General features: G+C 45.6%; 1 protein-coding gene across 3 annotated transcripts in view; it reads left to right on the top strand.

Moving 5' to 3' along the window:
* WWP2 (WW domain containing E3 ubiquitin protein ligase 2) overlaps positions 1-20,237 on the top strand; it is a 144,124-nt gene that overhangs the window by 44,036 nt on the left and 79,851 nt on the right. For all 3 annotated transcript variants that reach the window (XM_019935591.3, XM_019935592.3, XM_073796860.1), the window contains exons 5-6: positions 13,993-14,130; positions 16,325-16,421. In XM_019935591.3, coding sequence (XP_019791150.1) covers positions 13,993-14,130; positions 16,325-16,421 — 235 coding nt within the window. The remainder of the gene's footprint in view (positions 1-13,992; positions 14,131-16,324; positions 16,422-20,237) is intronic.

The raw sequence follows: 20,237 nt of genomic DNA, 5'->3' as shown, positions 1-20,237 counted from the left end.
CACTAAAAGTAAAAACTGAAGTCCTTCCCAAACGGCCTAAAAAGCCTTCCCTGATCTTTCTGTCACCTCTCTGTTACCCCATCTCAATCATTCCACCCTCACCAAACCACCTCCTGCCCACAGGCCTTTGTGCTCTTCCTCCAGCCCACTGCAGCTCTTGCCTCAGGGCCTTTGCACCTCCCTGACCTTCTTCCCAAAATATTTCTTCCTTGTGTGTCCTCCTGCCTTTCTCCCTCACCCACTTCCAGCCCACTCAGATGTCACCTCAGTGAGGGCTTCCCTGATCCATTCAGTGATTTTTTTTTTAAAATTTTACCAAGGTGTGCAACATCACCGTGAACTTTCCCACCACCTCAGTAAGATCCCTCCTGCTCACTTAGCTCTGGTTCCCATTAGTTTCTTTTCCCAGCCCAGCCCCTGGCAACCACTACGCTGCTTCCTGTCTCTGTAGATTTGCCTTTTCTGGACACTTTATACAAATGGAATCATACATGTGGCCCTGACCAAACCACCTTAATTTCAGTTCCTCCCTACACAACATTCCCTATTCCTTTCCTTGCTTTATTTTCTTTTTAGCAGTATCCCCATATAGTATATATATATTTTGTTTATTTATCTGACTTACTGGCCTCTACAACTAGAATGTGAGCTCCATGGGGGCAGGCACTGTTTGGTTTTTGTTAACTCTTGTACATCCCCTCATTCCTGTGCCCAGAACACAAAGAAAATACTAATAATATAATATAATATAATATAATATAATATATACCATAACATAATATGATATTATACAAGGTAATGTAATAATATGATATTAGTATATATATAATATACATATTTAATTAGATTAGTGAGGATGAACATCTTTTTATGTGACTGTGGTTTTTGTGGCCAGTGTCGTGGCTGACCGCTGAGGCAGAGGTAGGACCAGGGAAGTGCTGGGTGCCCTCTCTGGGGAGGTATCAGGCAGAATCTGTCCCCAGCCTCCAAATGCAAGGCTTTGTTTCATTTTACCTCCATCCAGTTGCAGTTGTATCAGTGACTCCTCTTTCCTTGATGGGCACGAGATGCCAGGCATTGGGATTTAAAACCATCTTTAATAGTCTCTGAAAAGCTCCCTGTGTGTTGCTTTCCATCATTGTGCACCTCAGGCAGATACGGCCAAGCCAGAACCTCAAGGAATTTCTGAAGAAGCCAAAAGCCACCCCCTCCCCCGACCCCAGACCCCCAGCTTCTCAAAGTTACAGCTGGGCCCAGCTCGCGGCTTTGGTGTCAGTGGAGAGCTGGTCGAAAGAAAAGGTCCTTTTAGCCAGGAGTCTCGAAAGTAAACACACAGGCCCCTGCAACGCAGGGTAAAACAGACCTGCTCTCTGTGTCACCGGCTGGGAGGCTGCCTTGTGAAACCTCACTTGAAAAAAGAAGAAAAGCTTTCTGTCAGGAAAGCCATCCCCTGTACGTGGCTGCCTCAGTGTGGCCTGGGCTTTAAGGCCGCCTCCAGAGTGTTCTGTAAACTTATTGGCTTTGGAGGGCCGTCAGCCTCGTGGGAATGCCTGTTTGAACAAAGAGTGATGCCACCCCTCAAAACACGAATGCTGGCTGAGGTCGTCCCCCCTTTTCTTTTTCTAATGGTATATTGAAAACTTTTGCATTTTAATCCATAGTATTTGGTCAGACAGTTTTCCCCTCTTTTCTTTCTTTCTCTCTCTTTTCTTTTCTTTTTCTTTTTTTTTCTTTTTAGACTTGTGAATTTGTCAGTGTTGGATCAGGATTTTGTATAACTGGAAATTTCCTTCTTTTCTATCGGGCATTTTCTTAGGGTTGTGAGAGGGGCCTGCGGCGGAGTCGGGGGTGGGGGCAGGGTGGGTGTGAAGTTTATTTACCAGCATTTGCACAGTAAATCCCTTTGAGCACTGGGCTAGATGCCGGAGATGCAGCAGTGAACTAAGGCAGACAGTCTCGGAATTTAGGATCTAGAGAGGAAAGCGGACAGATGTTGGACAAATAACTGGTGCAGACTGTTCCAGTTGTGACAGATACGATGGAGGAAAGTGCAGGGTGCTCTGGGAGTATATCATTCAGGACTCAACCTAGAGTCCTGAGTCCTGAGTCAACCTGGGGTCAGGGAGTGTCAAGGAAGGCTTGCCCGAGGAAGTGACACCAGAACTGCAGAAGGATGACAAGCGATTGTCCAGGCCAACAAGGAGAAAAGCATTCCAGGCTGAAGGAAGCTTGGAGGCAGGAAAAAGCTTAGTTCAGTCAAGTTACACAGAGAAGGCCCCCGGGGCTGGCCGGGCCTTGGCAGACAGCTGCTCAAGATTATGACCAAAAACAGCAGGAAGGAGGCGCCCAAGCAGCGCTGTCCAGTAGAAATGTGATGTGAACCACAGACACAATTTAAAGTTTTCTAGTAGCCACATTAGAGAAAGTAAAAACAGAAATAAACAGGGGGGAAATTCGTTTTAATGATCTATTTTCTTTAGTCCAATATATACCAAATGTTATCATTTTAACACATGAGATCTGGTGTGTCATTTACACGCCCAGCATATCTCAGTCTGGAGATAGGAAAATGAGACTGTTGCCTGGATATGAGCAGTTTCCTTCCGCTTGCCAGAAAAAAAACCAACCCTGAAACATTGCATCTGATGACGGGGCCTCTTCCTTGTGCCAGTTCCCTGAGAGTGGCTCCCACCTGCCTGCCCATCCAGTCTCCCAGGTTCTTCAGGGGAGACACCGCGGCTGCTGGGGTCATACGAAGATCAGACCTTGTTTAGCTCATCGGAGTACATGATTTCCTCTTTTCCTTCAGTCTTCTGGGATTCTAGGCGCATTTTTCTTAGAGCAGGAGACTTACTCTTGTAGGAGAGTGGTGAGTTGGGAGGGAAAGCGATCCTGGATCAGAGTGAGAGTGCCACAGTTACACACGTGGTGCGGTCAGTGCTACGGTCAGGTACAGAGCGGAGATTTTCACCTTAGCGTCAGGCCCGGCCTGGGGGATGCTGTTTATTATGTACAGGATAGCAAGGCACACAGTTCTCAGAATATGACGTCTGTGTCTTCCCTCCCTCCCACTCCTAATTAACTGATTAATGTTTATTTACACGTGTATTACATGAATTCATTCTTTTGGGGCCGGGGACTTTGTGGTAAAGGCTGAATTCCCTTTGAACGTGCTGTTCCCTCAATCCTAAAACCCTCCTCAACAGATAGATTGCTTCTGTATATATTTTTAAAGATTCTTAGGATACTTTACAAGTCAAGGGGCACAACTTGTGGGCCTAGAGTGAATTCACTTTTGCATGTATAGTTTATACGTGTGTTTTTGTGCTGGTGTTTGCAAGTCTGGTGACTTCATACAAAGTTGATGACAGTGACCTATGTCATGGGGAAAGGGTTTGGAATGTGTGTGCTTACATCATATTTTGAATTTCTTTTTCTTTTTTTCATAGTTTGAATTTCTGCTTGAATTTTTAATAATAAGCATGTTGTTTAAAAAATTGTAAGTTAATGTTATTTATTGTGGAGCAAATATTATATAGCATAAATGGGGAAATTTTTAAACTTTTTATTATGGAAAGTTTCAAAGATAAATAAAAGTAGAGAGAATCATATAATGACTGAGTCATCCTGTATCCATTACCCACTTTGAACAATGAGGAGCACGTGTCCAGTTGTCTTTCATCTCTAGCCCCCACTTTTTGGGGATGTATTTGAAAGCAAATCTTAGGCATCATGTCATTTCATTTGTAAACACTTCTGTATACGTGTGTAACTGATATTGGAAATTGAGAAAAAATACATATGCACTGTGCAGATAATGGAAATTTAAAAAGTGAAACCGTTACTTCGTAATCTGACTCTTCAAACACAACTTATTGTTTTTCTCTGCTTCATTTATTTCTTTGCCCCTTTACATACTTATTTTTACAGGGTTTTAATAATAGGGTGCTTTTTATAACCTCATGTTCTTGTTTTTTTTAAAATTAACCTTGTAGTGTAAATGATTTTCCATGTTGTTCACTCTTCATAATCATTAATCCAAATCTTTTTTTTTTTTTTAAGATGTTGGGGGTAGGAGTTTATTAATTTATTTATTTTTGCTGTGTTGGGTCTTCATTTCTGTGCGAGGGCTTTCTCTAGTTGTGGCAAGCGGGGGCCACTCTTCATCGCGGTGCGCGGGCCTCCCACTATGGCGGCTTCTCTTGTTGCGGAGCACAGGCTCCACACACGCAGGCTCAGTAGTTGTGGCTCACGGGCCTAGTTGCTCCGCGGCATGTGGGATCCTCCCAGACCAGGGCTCGAACCCGTGTCCCCTGCATTAGCAGGCAGATTCTCAACCACTGCGCCACCAGGGAAGGCCCATCCAAATCTTAATTGTGGCATAATATTTCACTCATTTGAGATTTGTAATTTTTCAAAAGCCATTTTCTAAAAGGGGGAATTTTTTTTTATTGTGAAGTGATTACCACAATAAGTTTAGTTAACCATCATCTCAGGTAGATACAAAAAGAATAAAGGAAAAAAGTGGTTTTTTTCCTTGTGATGAGAACTTTTAGGATTTCCTGTCTTTGCATCTTTCCAATAGATCATACAGCAATGTTAACTGTAGTCACCACGCTGTCCATCACATCCTTGGTCCTTATTTATTTTACAACTGGAAGTTTGTACTTTTTGGCTACCTTCATCCAATTCCTCCACTTTGCTGATTTGTTTAAAAGCAGAACCTTAACCATGAAAGCGCTCTTCTAGCTGGGCTCCTGCATTTCACTATTCCGAGACCGTTGAAAAGGAGGTTTGTTCATTGAAACCCTTTCTCTGCTGTGTTTACAGACACGTCCTCAATTCTGTGCAACGGGGAGAGGTGGTATAGTCACTGAGGTTCCCTGAGGGCGCAGAGAATGGATGAGCTGCTCAGATAATGGATGAGCTGCTCAGATGGGACTAGTCTAGGAATCCTCCGAATTAATGGGTGATGAGGACCACCCCCGCCTTGGGATAGAGGAGCTCCAATGACAAGGCCACAGTAATTAACGTGAACTGACAGTTTATCCTAAAAATGCAACTTTCCCAGATCTGTATTTATTTCCTCTAAATCACTTTAAAAATAGGCTATAGCTTTACAAACAGTGAGATTCACCAAGACAGATGAGGCTTTTTTTTTGTTTCCTACGTGAAGGGGACCCTCAGTTGATTCAAGAGGGACTCTTTGTCTATAATGTACCTTATTAGATAGATGACTCAGATGAATAGCCAGTTCTGAAGTGTCTGTGTCAGTGCATTTTTTTTTTTTTTTTGCGGTACGCGGGCCTTTCAATGTTGTGGCCTCTCCCGTTACGGAGCACAGGCTCCGGACGCGCAGGCTCAGCGGCCATGGCTCACGGGCCCAGCCGCTCCGCGGCATGTGGGATCTTCCCAGACCAGGGCACGAACCCGCGTCCCCTGCATCGGCAGGCGGACTCTCAACCACTGCGCCACCAGGGGAGCCCCATTTTTTTTGTTTTTTATTTTTTTGTAAGTAAAGAAAAGCATGTGTAGCTTCAGGGGTTTGGACTGTAGAACACTGTGACCCTGAATCAAGAGAAATAAGGACGATCATGACTGACGAATCTGTCATGTACCGAAACGAGGATGCATGTGCCTAATCTCTCCTCCATCATTCTTGTGGTTGGAGGCGAGCCGTCCCTCTTCCTCCCATGTGAAGGACAGATTCTCCATCCATGCTTTGGAGCCCACCCTTTCCTGCCTTCTCAGGGCTCCTTTCTGACTTTGCTCCTGCCTCTCTGACTGGTCTTCTTCCCCAACCTGCTTCACCCCGCAACGTGCTAGCTCTTTGCCTGAAACTTCAGATCACAGTTGAGCTGTCAGTTCCTCAGGAAACTTTTCCTGATGCCCTGACCAGGCCAAATATCCAGCACTGATGGGACCATAAGGTCTCTTGCATGAAATCTGTTTCACAGTTGCAACTTTACATTTCTTTGTGACATTATTTAGTTACTTCTGTTTCTCCCACTGACTTGTGAAGTTCCTAAAAGCAGAGACTATGTCCATTTACCTTCTTCATTATAACCCAGCTTCTAGCACAGTGTCAGGATGCCCAGAAAATGCTTCTTGAATGAATGCACAAGAAAAAAAGGAGAAAAATAAAAGTTTAAAAACCGGCTTTGTAAAATGAAGCTCTTTTCATTTTTAGAGGAGTTTATGCAACCGTCAGTCAACCAAGACTTTAAACTTTTATTTTTGGCTGCGTTGGGTCTTTGTTGGTGCGTGTGGGCTTTCTCTAGTTGTGGTGAGCGGGGGCTACTCTTCGTTGTGGTGTGCGGCTTCTCATTGCGGTGGCTTCTCTTGTTGTGGAGCACGGGCTCTAGGTGCACGGGCTTCAGTAGTTGTGGCGCCTGGGCTCAGTAGTTGTGGCACGCAGGCTCTAGAGCGCAGACTCGGTAGTTGTGGCGCATGGGCTTAGTTGCTCTGCGGCATGTGGGGTCTTCCCGGACCAGAGGTTGAACCTGTGTCCCCTGCATTGGCAGGCAGATTCTTAACCACTGCACCACCAGGGAAGCCCCAGCCAAGACTTTAATTTGGAGATAATTAAGGATACGTTCCCAGCAGCAGCGAACAGAAGAAGCTTCAAGGCCAAGGTAGACGCTTCCTTACACCATGTGTTCTGGGAAGTCTCTGCCAAGGCTTGAGTGATGGGGGCCGAGGGAAGGTGGGTGAAGCAGAGTCAACCTTGGTACCCTAACAAGAATTCCAGTGTCTACAGCGTGCCACTAGCTTGGTAGAAGAGGCTTTCTCTTGTTAGGCTCTGGCTAAGGTTGGAAGCCAAAGACACATCGTAGCAGTAAATCCTGGAAGCCTCTGGCTTTCTTTACTGCGAAGGGAATGTGAAACAGTGTTCTCTTTAAACCTGGGGTAGCCTCCAGTCTGTGTGTGTCTGAGTTAACGGGGAGCCAGGGAAGGGAAAGGAGACTGTTTACTCTCTGCCCTTCTGGAATTTCCTCCAGTTCCGTTCCTCTGTGCACCAGTGTTTCACAGCTACGTGTAGAATGAACACTGACCTGTTAATGAATGCCCTGTTTATTTTCACTTTCTTTTGATGGGCCTATGGGATTGAGGGCAGAAGGAGGCCGGAAGAAGGAGGTTTGTTTGTTCCACTGAACAGCTCTGTTAAGGCCAAATCAATCACATCTTCCTCGGGCTTCTGAGACTCTTGGCCGGAGAGTACTTGGTCTCCCTTAAAAATATCCTACTTTGTGTCCTGTTTTGTTTTTCTCAAATTTCCGGGTAAATCCTTACATTTGTATTCTGAGTTAGGAAGAAAATATTTTTTCTCTTAAACGATATAAGCATATACATGCACATACATTTTGGTGGTGTGAGAGCAGGGAAGGACAGCGATGATAGAAGATTCTAAAGCAGAAAGTTCCTTCATACACCGCAGTGAAACTGCCCAGGCAGGGCTTCTGGACTTAACTGAATTGCACTATAGGGGCACAGTTTGGCAGTTCTGGTTTATGTAGTTTTTTTCTTCTGTCGGAATGAGGAAGGCAACTTCCATGCCCTATTTATCTATACTTATTGGTACCATATGCAAACAGCATATTAAAAAGTCCATGTCAGGAAAGGGAAAAAGTAAGTCTTAGAAAAATATTACTCATCCTTGTTGCACGTAACAACTCTTCCCAATAGGAAATTATTAACCTGAAGCTATTTGCAAATCTGAGGCTTTGAAGTAAGGGAAAATAACCATCAGAGCTACTCCCTAAGCAGCTTGATTGTATATTTTCTACCTTTTCATATTTCAAAATGTGTATGTAACATTGAATTTGTGTAAGTTTTTTAGTTTACAGTCACTGTTTGTTCTTTAGGTATGCTGGCTTGAAAAAGAAAAGCTATTATGGAAAATGTCAAAATACACAAAAGTAGAAAGAATAGTCCATGAACCCCTATGTGCCCATCACTCAGATCCACAGCGGGCTACAGGTGGCCATTCCCACCCCACCCTCCACGGGGTTATTTTCACATAAATCTCAGACATGTTTCATTTACAAATATTTCAGTATGGATCTCTTAAAGATAAGGGCTCTTAAAAACCATAACCATGATACCAGCTTCATACCTGAGAAGCTTAATGGTAATTATTTAATCTCATCAAATATTCAGAGAGTTTTTAACGTTTCCCCAGCTGTCTTCAACATTATTTCCCCCCCACCATTGGTTTGTTTGAATCAGGATCCAAACAGGATTGATAAGTCTCTTAAGTCCCTCTCCCTCGCCCCGCAACCAGGGATGGAACCCGGGCCCTTGGTGGTGAAAGCTCGGAGTCCTAACCACTGGACTGCCAGGGAATTTCTTCTTTCTCTTTTAACCAATATGTTCTCCTTCCTCTTTTTATCCCTTACAGTTCATTGTTGAAGAAACTGGACAGTTTGTCCTGTAGTTTCCCACATATTGGGTTTTGCTGTTTGTGTCCCTGAAATGTGTTTTAACATGTTCCTCTGTCCCTCTGTGTTTCTTTTAGTCTCATACCTGTTGAGATCTAGATCTAGAGACTTGATCTGATCCAGGTTCTTATTTTTTTCTTTTTAATGAGGTGGTGTGTGTTTCTACCAGGAAGCACGCTATGTCTTCTTGTCTCTTCTGGTGTGCCAGCTTTTAAAGGGATCTCCTGGCACAGTCCTTGAGGATTTTCCTAATTCTTTTCCCCTAGCTTCTAATCTCCAGCCCTACCGCTGTATGTTGACCTCCATAAAGTAGCGTTACAAGGTATTGGTAACCAGTGGGTACTTAGAAGAGAAGAAGGACATTTGCTGAAGTTAGCGTGAGCTCATGACTTTGGCTTTTTCGGAGGAACTAAAGTCTCTTACCATCGGAATATTTTCATTGTATATGTTCCACTTGGTCGTACTTGAATCTGACTTCCCCCAGCCATGCTCTACGTTTGTGCTTTTTGCAGCCCCTGCCTATGATTTGCCCAAAGCTTTGATTCCAAGGGCCTGATGGGCCTGTGGGGACTGACCAGTGTGCTCAGTGGGGAGCCATGGGGCTTTCCTAACATGTGCTGGAAAGGGGGGAAAGGGCGAGTCTCCCTTCTGCTACCCTGCTCCCAGAAGACACTGCCATCGCCTGGCCCAAGCTACCAGCTACTCCCGCCTGGAGTATTGCAGTGACTTCCTCCCCGGTCTTGTCTGCTTCATCTCTTGCTCCTCCTGCAGCTGGAGTGACTGCGCTGCAACAGAAGTCACGTCCCTTCCTTGCTCACGAGCCTCCAGTGGCTCCCAATCTCCCGCTGAGTAAATGCCAGCGACCATGCCAGCGCTCCGAGGCCTTCCTTGTGAGCTTCCGGTTTCCTACCACCCTCCTCTCCTGCTCCTCTCTTTCCCCATCCACTCCAGCCACACTGACCTCCCTGCCATTCCTCAGATCTGCCAGGCGTGCCCCCATCTGGGGCTTCTGTGTCTTATTCTCTCTCTGCCTAGAATATCCTTCCTCCAGATACTTACGTGGCTCCCCTGCCTCATCCTTCTTGAAGTTTTTGCTCCATTGTCACTTTCCTGGCGAGACTTTCTCACCACCCCAGACCCTCCTCCACCTCTAGCACTCTTCATCCGTTCCCCTCCTTTCATTTTTTTTTCTACTGCATTTGCCACTAACAGATTGTGCAATTTACTTTAAAAACAAAAAACATTTCCTAGTGTCTGTTTGCCCCAACCAGAATATAAACCCCCCGGGGCACAGCTTTTTGTCTGTTCTGTGCCTGTTGAATCTCACTGACCAGAAGAGTTTGTGCTCGCTGCACACGTGTGGACTGCATGATTACAGATGGAGCAGGGCCGGATGAGGTGGACGGTGGCTGGTGAGCCTCCTACGCTCAATCTGGTTCTAGTTCTGGAACTTGACTTGCTACACCCAGGTTTTCATCAGTTTCTTGATTTTTGAGCAGTGCCTGAAAAGGTGGGGGAAGACCTGGTGCAAGAGAAAGGCCCTTTGTAGAGTTGATGGCGTTGCCGCAGTGAAACCCGAGGGCCCCAGAGGAGAGGTGGCTAATGCTGCTATTTATAGCTCAGATTCCAGTATATGTTTTCCAGCCACACTTACTCCTTTCAGCCTCCCCTGTATGCTCAAGTCTGTCACTCAATTAGCTAATGGTTTCTTTAGTCCCATTATGCATTGTAGTGCTCCCCTGGCTCAGGTGTGTTCTTTTTGTTTTTTAAGAGAATAACAATGTTCTATTGTCAGAGGTTTAATTCTTTAATAGCTGTGCCAATTAAAAAAAAAACACAACCCTTTCCCAATGTTTTATCATGCAATTTTCCAACATACAAAAGAGTTGAAAGAATAACACAATGAATGCCCAAATGCCCTTCACCGGGAACCAACACTTCTTAAGATTTTGCTGCATTTGTTTTACCTGTATGTGTGAGCCTGTGGGTGTGTGTGTGTTTTTTTCCCTGAACCATTTGAAGGTAAACTGCAGACATCGTGACACGTCACTCCTGAAAACTTCAGCCTATTTTCCTACAAAACAGTTTGAGAATAAGTGCAGACATCATCATAATATACTCTTGGATCTCCCGAGAATGAGACCATTCCTAAATACAGCCACAGTACCATTAGTGAACCTAAGAAAATCAACAGTAATTTCAGACACCATTCAATATCCAGTCTGGATGCAAATTTCTCCAATCGTCCCAAGAATGTATTTTTCAAACCAAGGTTTTGTCAAAATTTATGCAAGGCATTTGGTACTTACGTTCCTTTAAATCTAAAAGAGTCTTCTTCCTGCCTGCCCCCGCTCCCCTTTTAAATTTATTTAATGACATTGACTTTTCGAGGAGTCTGGGATGGTTACCGTATGGATGTCCCATATTCTGGGCTGGTCTGATTGCTTCCTCGTGGTATCACTGAATTTATTCCTCTATCCCCTCATTTCATGTAAGCTGGGAAAGAGGTTTCGAGGCTTGATTGGATTCAGGTTAAATGCTTTTGAAAGAAGACTTTAAAAGTGATGTTGTGGGTTTCCCTGGTGGCACAGTGGTTGAGAGCCCGCCTGCCGATGCAGGGGACACGGGTTCGTGCCCCGGTCCAGGAGGATCCCACATGCCGCGGAGCGGCTGGGCCCGTGAGCCATGGCCGCTGAGCCTGCGCATCTGGAGCCTGTGCTCCGCAATGGGAGAGGCCATAGCAGTGAGAGGCCCACGTACCGCAAAAAAAAAAAAAAAAAAAGTGATGTTGTGTACTTCATCCTGTATCATGTCAGGAAGCATGTGGGTGTTGAGTTGTCTTGCTCTGAGTGATGCTCACTTCGATCACTTGGTTATGATCGAAGTGATGCTTAGAGGTCTCTCTGAACTGTTTCTCTTTTAAGTAAATAGAACAGTAGAGCGTTTTGTTCTCAAAAGCTTAGTTTAAAGAAAAAAAAAATCTCCCCTGTCACTGGCTCTTTTTGAAGGTCAGATGTGTCTCTAAGAGTTGCAAGGTAACTTCCAAGCCTATATGTATATAATGACTCTGCTGGACATGATGAGCAGGTAAACCAGACAGAAGAGCTGAGTTGGAGCTTTGAGTTGAGACTGTGGAGAGGAAAATGTGGGCTCTGCCCCTGGCTTTGTCAGAGGACCATGGCAGGGTGGCTGTTAGGAGGTTGAAATTAGCAGCAAGAGGCCTTGGGCTCTTCCAGCTTCCTGTTGAACATTATCATTCTTCCAGAAAGGAGGGGAAAGGTACCCACACTCCATTTGTAAAGTGATGGCCTTTGAGATATCAAGAAGGGAATTAAGGAGCCCTTCTAGAATTCTCATCCTGGCATGTTCCTGAGAGTGGTGTACCGGACATCTTTAGGAAGTGTCCTAGATACAAGATGAGAGGACCATACGTCCTTGTGATAGGTATGTGGTTGATCTTGGAAGATTTTTGCTGACCTTGGAGTTTGTTGTCGAAAGCTGAAAAAGGCTTGGAAAGGTCAGGAGAAGAGCAAGTATACAATGAAAAAATTAGATTGAGAGAAATCAGGACTTTTCAGCCTAAAAACAGGAGAGTCAACAGGGAGATAATAAAAATGACAGTTTATTGGGAATTTACCAGGTGCTGTTTAATTCATTACATGTGTTACATGAACAATGTGTTCTTACTGCTCCTGTTTTGCAAGGTAGAGAGACCAGTGCTCAAGTTAAGTAATTTGTGTAGTACCGCATAGTACTAGATAGAACTGAGATTTGAATGCAGTCTGTCTGACTGGTACCCGCCCTCGACCTCTGTGCTTTGCTGCCTGCTAGGGACTTATACCCTGGATCTCAGTATGATAGAGTGGGGAGGTGCTCCTTGACTTTAGAAAAATAAATAAACAAACATTTATTACCTCATAGTTTCGGTGAGTCAGGTTTTGGGAGCGGCTTAGCTGGGCAGTCTGGCCTGGGATCTTCCACGAGGTTGCACTCGATACATTGGCTGGGCCGCAGTCATCTGAGAGCTAGACCAGGGCTGGAGGATCCATCTCCAAGGTGGCTCATCTGCACGGCGGGCATGTGGTGCTGGTTGAAAGGCCTCAGTTCTTTCCCTCTCTTGGACTTTTGAAGGAGCTAGTTTTCAGGTTGCAAGTGTTCTTTTATAGAAATATTTGGAACTCACCAAGCCCCTTAGTAAAACTGACTGAAAACAGACTCAAAAGGATTTGGAGAGCTCCATCACAGGGAAGAAAGGTTAAGGGGAGGGAGAGGTGCTTCAAGAGCTTGAAAACATGAGGGAAAACTGGTTTCTACCTTATTATAGTAGATCCTTGAATTGATCGAGACTGGTTTTTTTTTTTTTTGCTAGGTTCTTAAAGGGCTGTGTCTGTTTCTTGGAGAGATGCAGGGTAGACTTTTTTGGTGAGGGGAGGTTGTCTCTAGGAAATGCTCATGGAGGTAGTTATTTATACATGCCCTGCCTTGTTCTAGAAAACCAGCTTATAATAATACAGTAGCAACAAAGAGAGAAAATGAAGCGGCGGTTTGATGGATACTGTGGGTGGGGAAGGAGGTTGGAATATGTGGCACTTTCCTGGTCTGGCTTTGTAAGATGTGGGGTGGCATGGAAGGGCTGCATACTCTTTGGAAATCCTCATAAACGCTGCTCTTTCTTGGTAATTATTGAACGGCTCTGAACTGGAGGCTCTGGGTCCTCAGCAGTAACTGGATGGAGGCCATTCGGTGCGGCCAGGCTTGGTGGGTGGGGTCAGGGGTGTGTGTGCAGCAGTTTCCAGCCTGCCTAGGGTTTGGTGCTTCTGCCTCGTGCCAGTTAGTTCTGTTTCTTGTTCGCCCACAGGGCTGAATTTTCATAGTGTTCCAGGGGCTGGGTGGCTCTGAGCTGCCTTCTTACCTCACTGATGGAGCCAGGTGTTGACTAGTCTCTCCCTGTGGGACTTACCCAGGACCGTGTAACGACGGGGCTGACTTGCTTGTACTGAACTTTTGTTGTTTTAAACTTCTTTCCGCCTTATTTCAAAGTGAAACATTTTCCGGATTGAAAATTAAAAAACACTTTTTAGCCCAAATAATAAGTCCCTGAAATCCTTTATCTAGAGATGACTCCTGATAACGTTTCTTTAGGGTCTCCTGACCTGTTTTGATTCTTTTTGCCACCCCTCTTCCTGTGGGTGGGGGGACGCTATTTGTAACTGCTTTCTTCCTCTGTATGCTGTCAGTATCTCTTACTCTTTTCTTACGGTCCTGCAGGTATAAGCAAACAAATAAATAAAGTAGAAATTACCTAGTGAACCTAACTATATAAAATGTTCAGAAAAAAATGAGCACAGCCTTCCCCACCAGCCTGATACCGTGGTGATAGTTAGGCATATTCCTTCCCGTTCCTTTTTCTGTGCCACGAGACAAGTTTGAAGATGTAGAAGAAAGTTGGCAGGAAAGCCAGAGTCAGTGAAGTGGGAGCTTATAACTTACAGAATCTGAACTCAGTGTGCATTTGCTTTTGTCCATCCATGTTGCTTTTTGTGTCCAACAGTGGAGAACACACAGCTGACCCTGAACCTGCAGACAGAGAACAAAGGCGGTGTTGTCTCGGGTGGTGAGCTGACAATTTTCCTGGACGGGCCGGCTGTTGATCTGGGAAGCGTGCCTAATGGCAGCGCCGTGACGGATGGTGAGTGCCGCCCTGCTCCCCAGGGCTGTGCCGGGATGGGGCAGGGCGGGGCAGGGCGGGGCAGAGGAGGTGCCCAGATCTTGGTTCTCTACCAGGTACCTGGGTTTGGGTACTGCACAGCCAGCCCTGACGCTTCTTTTTTTTTTTTTAACTGAGGCTTAGGGGTCCTGGGCAAGTCCCTTAACTGCTTTGAGCCTCAGTTTTTGTTTTTGTTTTTTTTAATTTTATTTATTTATTTATGGCTGTATTGGGTCTTCGTTTATGTGCAAGGGCTTTCTCTAGTTGCGGCAAGTGGGGGCCACTCTTCATCGCGGTGCGCGAGCCTCTCACTATTGCGGCCTCTCTTGTTGCGGAGCACAGGCTCCAGACGCGCAGGCTCAGTAGTTGTGGCTCACGGGCCCAGCCGCTCTGTGGCATGTGGGATCCTCCCAGACCAGGGCTCGAACCCACGTCCCCTGCACTGGCAGGCAGACTCTCAACCACTGCGCCACTGGGGAAGCCCCCTGACACTTCTTAGCATCATGGATCACAATCAGGACATGATTTTTCAAGGACTGTTTTCTGTTAAAGGACCAAAATAAATACCAAGCCTTTGTAAGCGTGTTGTTGTTTTGGTTCTAGAGCAGAGAAAAACATGTTTTCATCCCACATGGACTTTGTAAAATAAAACATCTTTATTAAATGTTACTTGGGCCCATTTTTCTTCTTCCCAATCCAGTTAAACTTCCTGGAGAGCTTGAGAGTGTCTTTTATGAGATGGCCTTGGTTGGAAAAGGGGAACTGTGTGTCTCAGAGATTCACACTAGCTGAATACAGGCAAGAAGCAGGGAAATTGGAGTGTCTCTTGCTCTGTCCTGAATGTTGGCGGTTTGTTTCTTTTCATCTAGTTTGAAATTAGTCACTTTTGGATCTAGCAGGAAATTACTTCATGAAGTCTGAGGTCCAAAACCGGTTGGCTTTCTCCATAATTTTTCTTGTTAAGCGTGATGTAACTACGGCACCTTCCAGGCCCCAAGCAGGCTTTCTGTAGCTTCAAGGGGTGGGGTTTGAATTCTATCTGAAGGGCATTTGAGTTTCGGAATCTCAGTGATTGGATGGGCCTTGACGTCTGAGAATCCTCCCTCAACTGACCTCCATGGTGCTTGGGGTACTTTTGGTGCATCTAGAAAAACCTGCATCATTCACTCATTCAGCACATACATCCACAGTTGAGCACCTGGTGTGTACTAGCTCTTGGACCGGGTGCTAGCCAGACGTCAGGGGCAAAATTCACACGGTCTCTACTCCCTAGAGCTTGTGATCTACTTGGCAGGGGCAGGGGATGTTAGATATCAAATGAGTAAACACAGAAATAATTATATAACTGTAACTGTGAACAAATCTATGAAGGAAGAGTACTGGGTGGTATGAGATTCCTTTACTTGAGGGGGAATCTCATCTAAATTGGGGGGCCAGGGAAGGTTTCCCTGAGGAAACTGAGTCCTGCTGGAGTATAAGGAGTTTGGACAGGCCAAGGCAGGGGGTGTGGGGTGTAGGGGCGGCTGAGTAAGAGGTGGAGGGGTCTCACATGCAGAGGCTCTGAGGTGGGAGCGAACGTGGCCTGCAGCGGGTACAGAGTCAGCCAGGGCAGCTGGATCGTGGGGAGCGAGAAGGAGGTGCTGGGAGGTGAGGTCAGTCAGGTCACACAGCCTCGAAGACCTTGGTAAGGATTGTGAACCTCAACCTAAGAAGTAGAAAGCTGTTGAGGGGTTTTTAATCAGGAGAGTATCATGATTTGATTTAGATAGAATCTGATTTGGCTTTTTAAAAGCTCTCTGGTTGCTGCGATGTGGAGAGATGCCCAATTTCTTGCTTCCACTTTGCATGGCCAGCATCTATCCTCTGTCTCACGGGGTGTGGTTCATTTAACGTATAAGGCAACACGCTTGTAAGTGCCTTAGACATTCTTGAAGGTCTTGGGAAGAGCTGTTTCCCAGGTTTGAGCCCCTCTGTTCCGCAGCCCTGATCAGACCTCACCCAGCCGTCCCTGTCCTTGTCATGCTGGAGGCTGCAGCTTGCTGGACCGTTGGTGTCCCCCTGGGGTGGGTAACTTTAAAACATGCACTTACCGCTGTTCCTGTACCCACATCTCAAACAGAGGTGTGAGCTTCTCAACGTTTCTGTCTTTTTTTTGTGTGATTGTTCCCTTTTCCAGGTTCACAGCCGCCTTCGAGAGAATCCAGCGGGACGGCTGTCACTCCAGAGAACCGGCACCAGCCCCCCAGCACAAACTGCTTTGGTGGGAGATCCCGGTAAGACACCTCCCTCCTTGTGAATGAGGAGGAGCCTGGAAGTTGCTTAGAGCTCTTGAAAACATGTTGGGAAGCGGCGAGGAACAATTTTTGTTAGAAACTGTTGGAAATTTCCGGAGAGCTTATAACTGACTTATAAGTATGTTAAGATGGCCCAGAGAGGAATACAAAACTCAGGATTCTCGGAAGGGTCAGGGGTGCCTTGACAAAGCTTGGGACTGACTCAGTGGGTTATTTGGCCGAGAGGAACTGTTGAACAGAGCTTGACTGCTTTTTATGCATCAGGTACAGTAGCCACAGTTATCCTTCCAGGATGCACATAGGAACACTCAGAGCAGTGGTTCCTTGTATGTGAAATTTTCTGTCTGTACATTTCTATTTGCGGGGGGTGATCCATGATTCCCTTTGGAGTGTTGGTTAAGACCTCCTGCACACAGAGTCTGACCTGTATTATACTTGTTATATACATCCCAAATGACTTAATTTTATTTACCGACATTCCCATCTTATACCTGTGTTAATGGTGCAAACTCCTCTCCACGGTCACTGAATTCCCAGGCAGAGGAATAATTTTAAGTGTATTTGAGAGATGGGGAGGAGGTTGGGAACCTGCTTTTTTAAATAAATAAATTTATTTATTTATTTATTTATTTTTGGCTGCGTTGGGTCTTCGTTGCTGTGTGCATGGGCTTTCTCCAGTTGTGGCGAGCGGGGGCTACTCTTCGTTGAGGTGCGCAGGCTTCTCATTGCGGTGGCTTCTCTTGTTGCCGAGCATGGGCTCTAGGTGCACGGGCTTCAGTAGTTGTGGCACACGGACTCAGTAGTTGTGGCTCGCGGGCTCTAGAGCGCAGGCTCAGTAGTTGTGGCACACGGGCTTAGTTGCTCCGCGGCACGTGGGATCTTCCCGGACCAGGGCTCGAACCCATGTCCCCTGCATTGGCAGGCAGATTCTTAATCAATGCACCACCAGGGAAGTCCCGGGAACCTGTTTTATTGTTTATTACAATGTACAAAATCCCCAGACATTTTAAGGAAATTTTAAGGAAAAGAATCATATGGAATGTAGTTTGTATCTGCAGAGAGTAGGCGAATAACTGGTAAAAATCCTCCCAAACAAATCCCGGGCGGTGGGGGAATAATGCTTTAAGAAACAAAGCATATTTTAGCCAATACCCACAACATCTGGAAAGATCCCTCTGAGGACAGCCTTCAGCCTCTCTGGATTTGGTTGTTTTGAGGGTTTGTGAGGTCTTGATGCTTGGCAGGCGTCAGGAACAAGAGGGGGTTGGATGTTTGGATCTTTTGTCTATAGCATCATTAGAAGCAGAGGTGCTATTTGCCTGTCATCTTTTCTCCAAGCCTCTGCAAAGGTCTTAACTACCTCATACCATGAAGACTAGTCATCTAGCGAGTCACAGAGAAGAGTGATTTGAAGGTTGAGATAAGTAGTCGACTCTCACAGGGTAAGGACCAACGATATAACTGGCAAATCTTATATCAACAAAGGCATGATTGGCGCCCAGAGTTAGAGAAAAGAAAATCTCTTCAATGGTGAGTAGCTGGTGGAGAGGAACACCTCAGACATTCACTCTGAGAATGATGCCTCCTTAGCTCTGGTGCTAGTAACTACCATCTTAGTCTTTTAGCTGACTTGGAAAATTGGTGTCAAACACAACTGATGTCACTTAATTTGGGGCTGGAGGGCAGTGTTCAGCTCTTAACGTTTGGACTTAAGTTCTTGACCTATTTGTTGCTCTCTGAAGTTCTCTAGTTGATAGGTCTTGAAATTTACGTGTCTGGATAGCGCTTCTTTGCTGATGTGTTGAGGATTCTTGAGTGTTACAACAGCAGGCAGACTTCAGCAGAAAATCGGACGCATTTTTGCCCATAACACATGGCGGACGTTCAATGCTAGTTAATTGTTAGTGGGCAAATTGCCTTCTAGGTAGCTGAAGCCGTGTGGGAGTCCTCCTCCGCCTGCCCAGCTACTGCAGCATTTTCCATGCCTGGCCTCTGAATTTTCACAGGCCTCTTCCATCTAAGTATTTATTGTGTGTTCGCATGGAACCTGCTGCCATTCAGCAGCAAACACTTTTGGATGTATGGCCCAAAGGCAGTCTCTTCTGCATCCTTAAGACCCCCCTTTCCCCACTGCTGCCGCAGTTACGAAGGTCACCGTGCACACGGGGTAGCAGAGTAGTCTGCTGGATGAGTGTGAGGCTCTGGAATCAGATGTAGATTGAATCCTGGCCTGTCATTTACTTGCTATACAATATTGGACAAGTCACTGAAATGCTCAGCCTCTCAGTTTTTTCAGGCATGAAATGGGGACATCGCCTGCCTCACAGGGTCACTGTAGGAATTAACTGAGATGAGTTCTGTCAGTCTGAGAGCCTTGCACACTGGGAGCGCTCAGTGAAGGTGGCCAGGAATTGCATCTGGAGACGGTCTTTTGCGCCCCACATTCCCACACCCAAACCTGGGAAGCACGGCATTACTGAAGCATTCCTGTCCAGGAGACTGTAGTTAGGAGGGTGGTGAATCTAACGTTCAGGATTCAGGGAGAGTCCTCCGCTGTCCTTGGTTTCCTGTGGCAGAGAGAATGACGGGCTTCTGCTTGCCGCCTCCCAGACTAAATATTTAGCTTTCGCCGTCTGAATGGTTGGTTTTTCTTGGACTTGGGTGCTGTTCTCCATGATCAAAGGTGCTCTGATGTGCCCGTGAAGGTGAAGATTACAATGTGAAAGCAGCCTTTTCCTCTCCTTCCCCTGCTTTATACAGCCATAGAACCGGAACCGTGTAAGAGTTTTATCTTAAAGGTTCATCTACCCAAGCTCATCCAGCAAAGCTACCACGTGCTTGCTAAACAAGGCCTCAAAGCTCCGTCTCTTACTGGGATCTTTCTCACTATTTAGGGATCATCAGGTGAAACATCTCTAGTTGTTTTGCCATCTGAGCTGCCACATGGAAGCCAGCACAGGATCGCCACCGATGGCATAAATTTATTAGCAGACAGACCATGTTAGTATCCAGTCGGTGGGTCTGGCTGAGTAAAGAAAGAGTTAATATTGTACATCGTTGTTTAGTCCTACAATGAAATGGCGTCCCATAACAAAAATGGAGGAAAGATAGTTGCATCACTGTGGTAGAATATCAGAAACATAATGTTGAACAAGAGCAGCAGATCACAGAAAAAATATATAGTATGATGTCATTTATGTGAAGTTCAAAAATGTAAACTGAAACCATGTATTTTTTATGGATACCTTCATAGGTGGTAAAACTATAAAAATTGGAAGGGAATGCGAATTAACCCTGAATTCAGGAAGATGGTTGTCACTGGTGGGCTTAATGAGGAAAAAGCACAGTGAAAGCTTCTGGGTATGGGGGATGCTATTTCTTGGCCCTGGGGGTTCATTTTATTATTCTTTTTTCAATTGACTATATACTTAATATATTCTTTGGTTTACACTGTATTCTTCATAATACAAAAACTGTCATCCACCAACCTAGGTAAACTGTATAGTGATGGTGTTAGGTTGGAGAAATTGTTGTGTGCCATCGAGGTAGACAGATTTCAGAACTTAGGGATTCTCCAGGCTCGATAATGACCACTCATTTCTCTTCTGCCCAGTTTATCTTTATAGCAGTGGAGCCAGGGATTCTAAGGCGATGCTTCACGTTGGCCTTGTTGGCTGTGCTCCTGTTACTTAGAAATCTCAGGTGGGAGAATTTAGTTTGGGCCTTGGGAAAGGGTTCCAGATGAAAGCTGGTCACTGCCAGATCATGTGTCAGAACAGCAGTAATGTTGGGGGC

Source organism: Tursiops truncatus, chromosome 19 (assembly GCF_011762595.2).
Source record: "Tursiops truncatus isolate mTurTru1 chromosome 19, mTurTru1.mat.Y, whole genome shotgun sequence".
Lineage (NCBI taxonomy): Eukaryota > Metazoa > Chordata > Mammalia > Artiodactyla > Delphinidae > Tursiops > Tursiops truncatus.
Note: the sequence above shows the minus strand (reverse complement) of the source record. Positions and strands in the feature narration are given on the sequence as shown.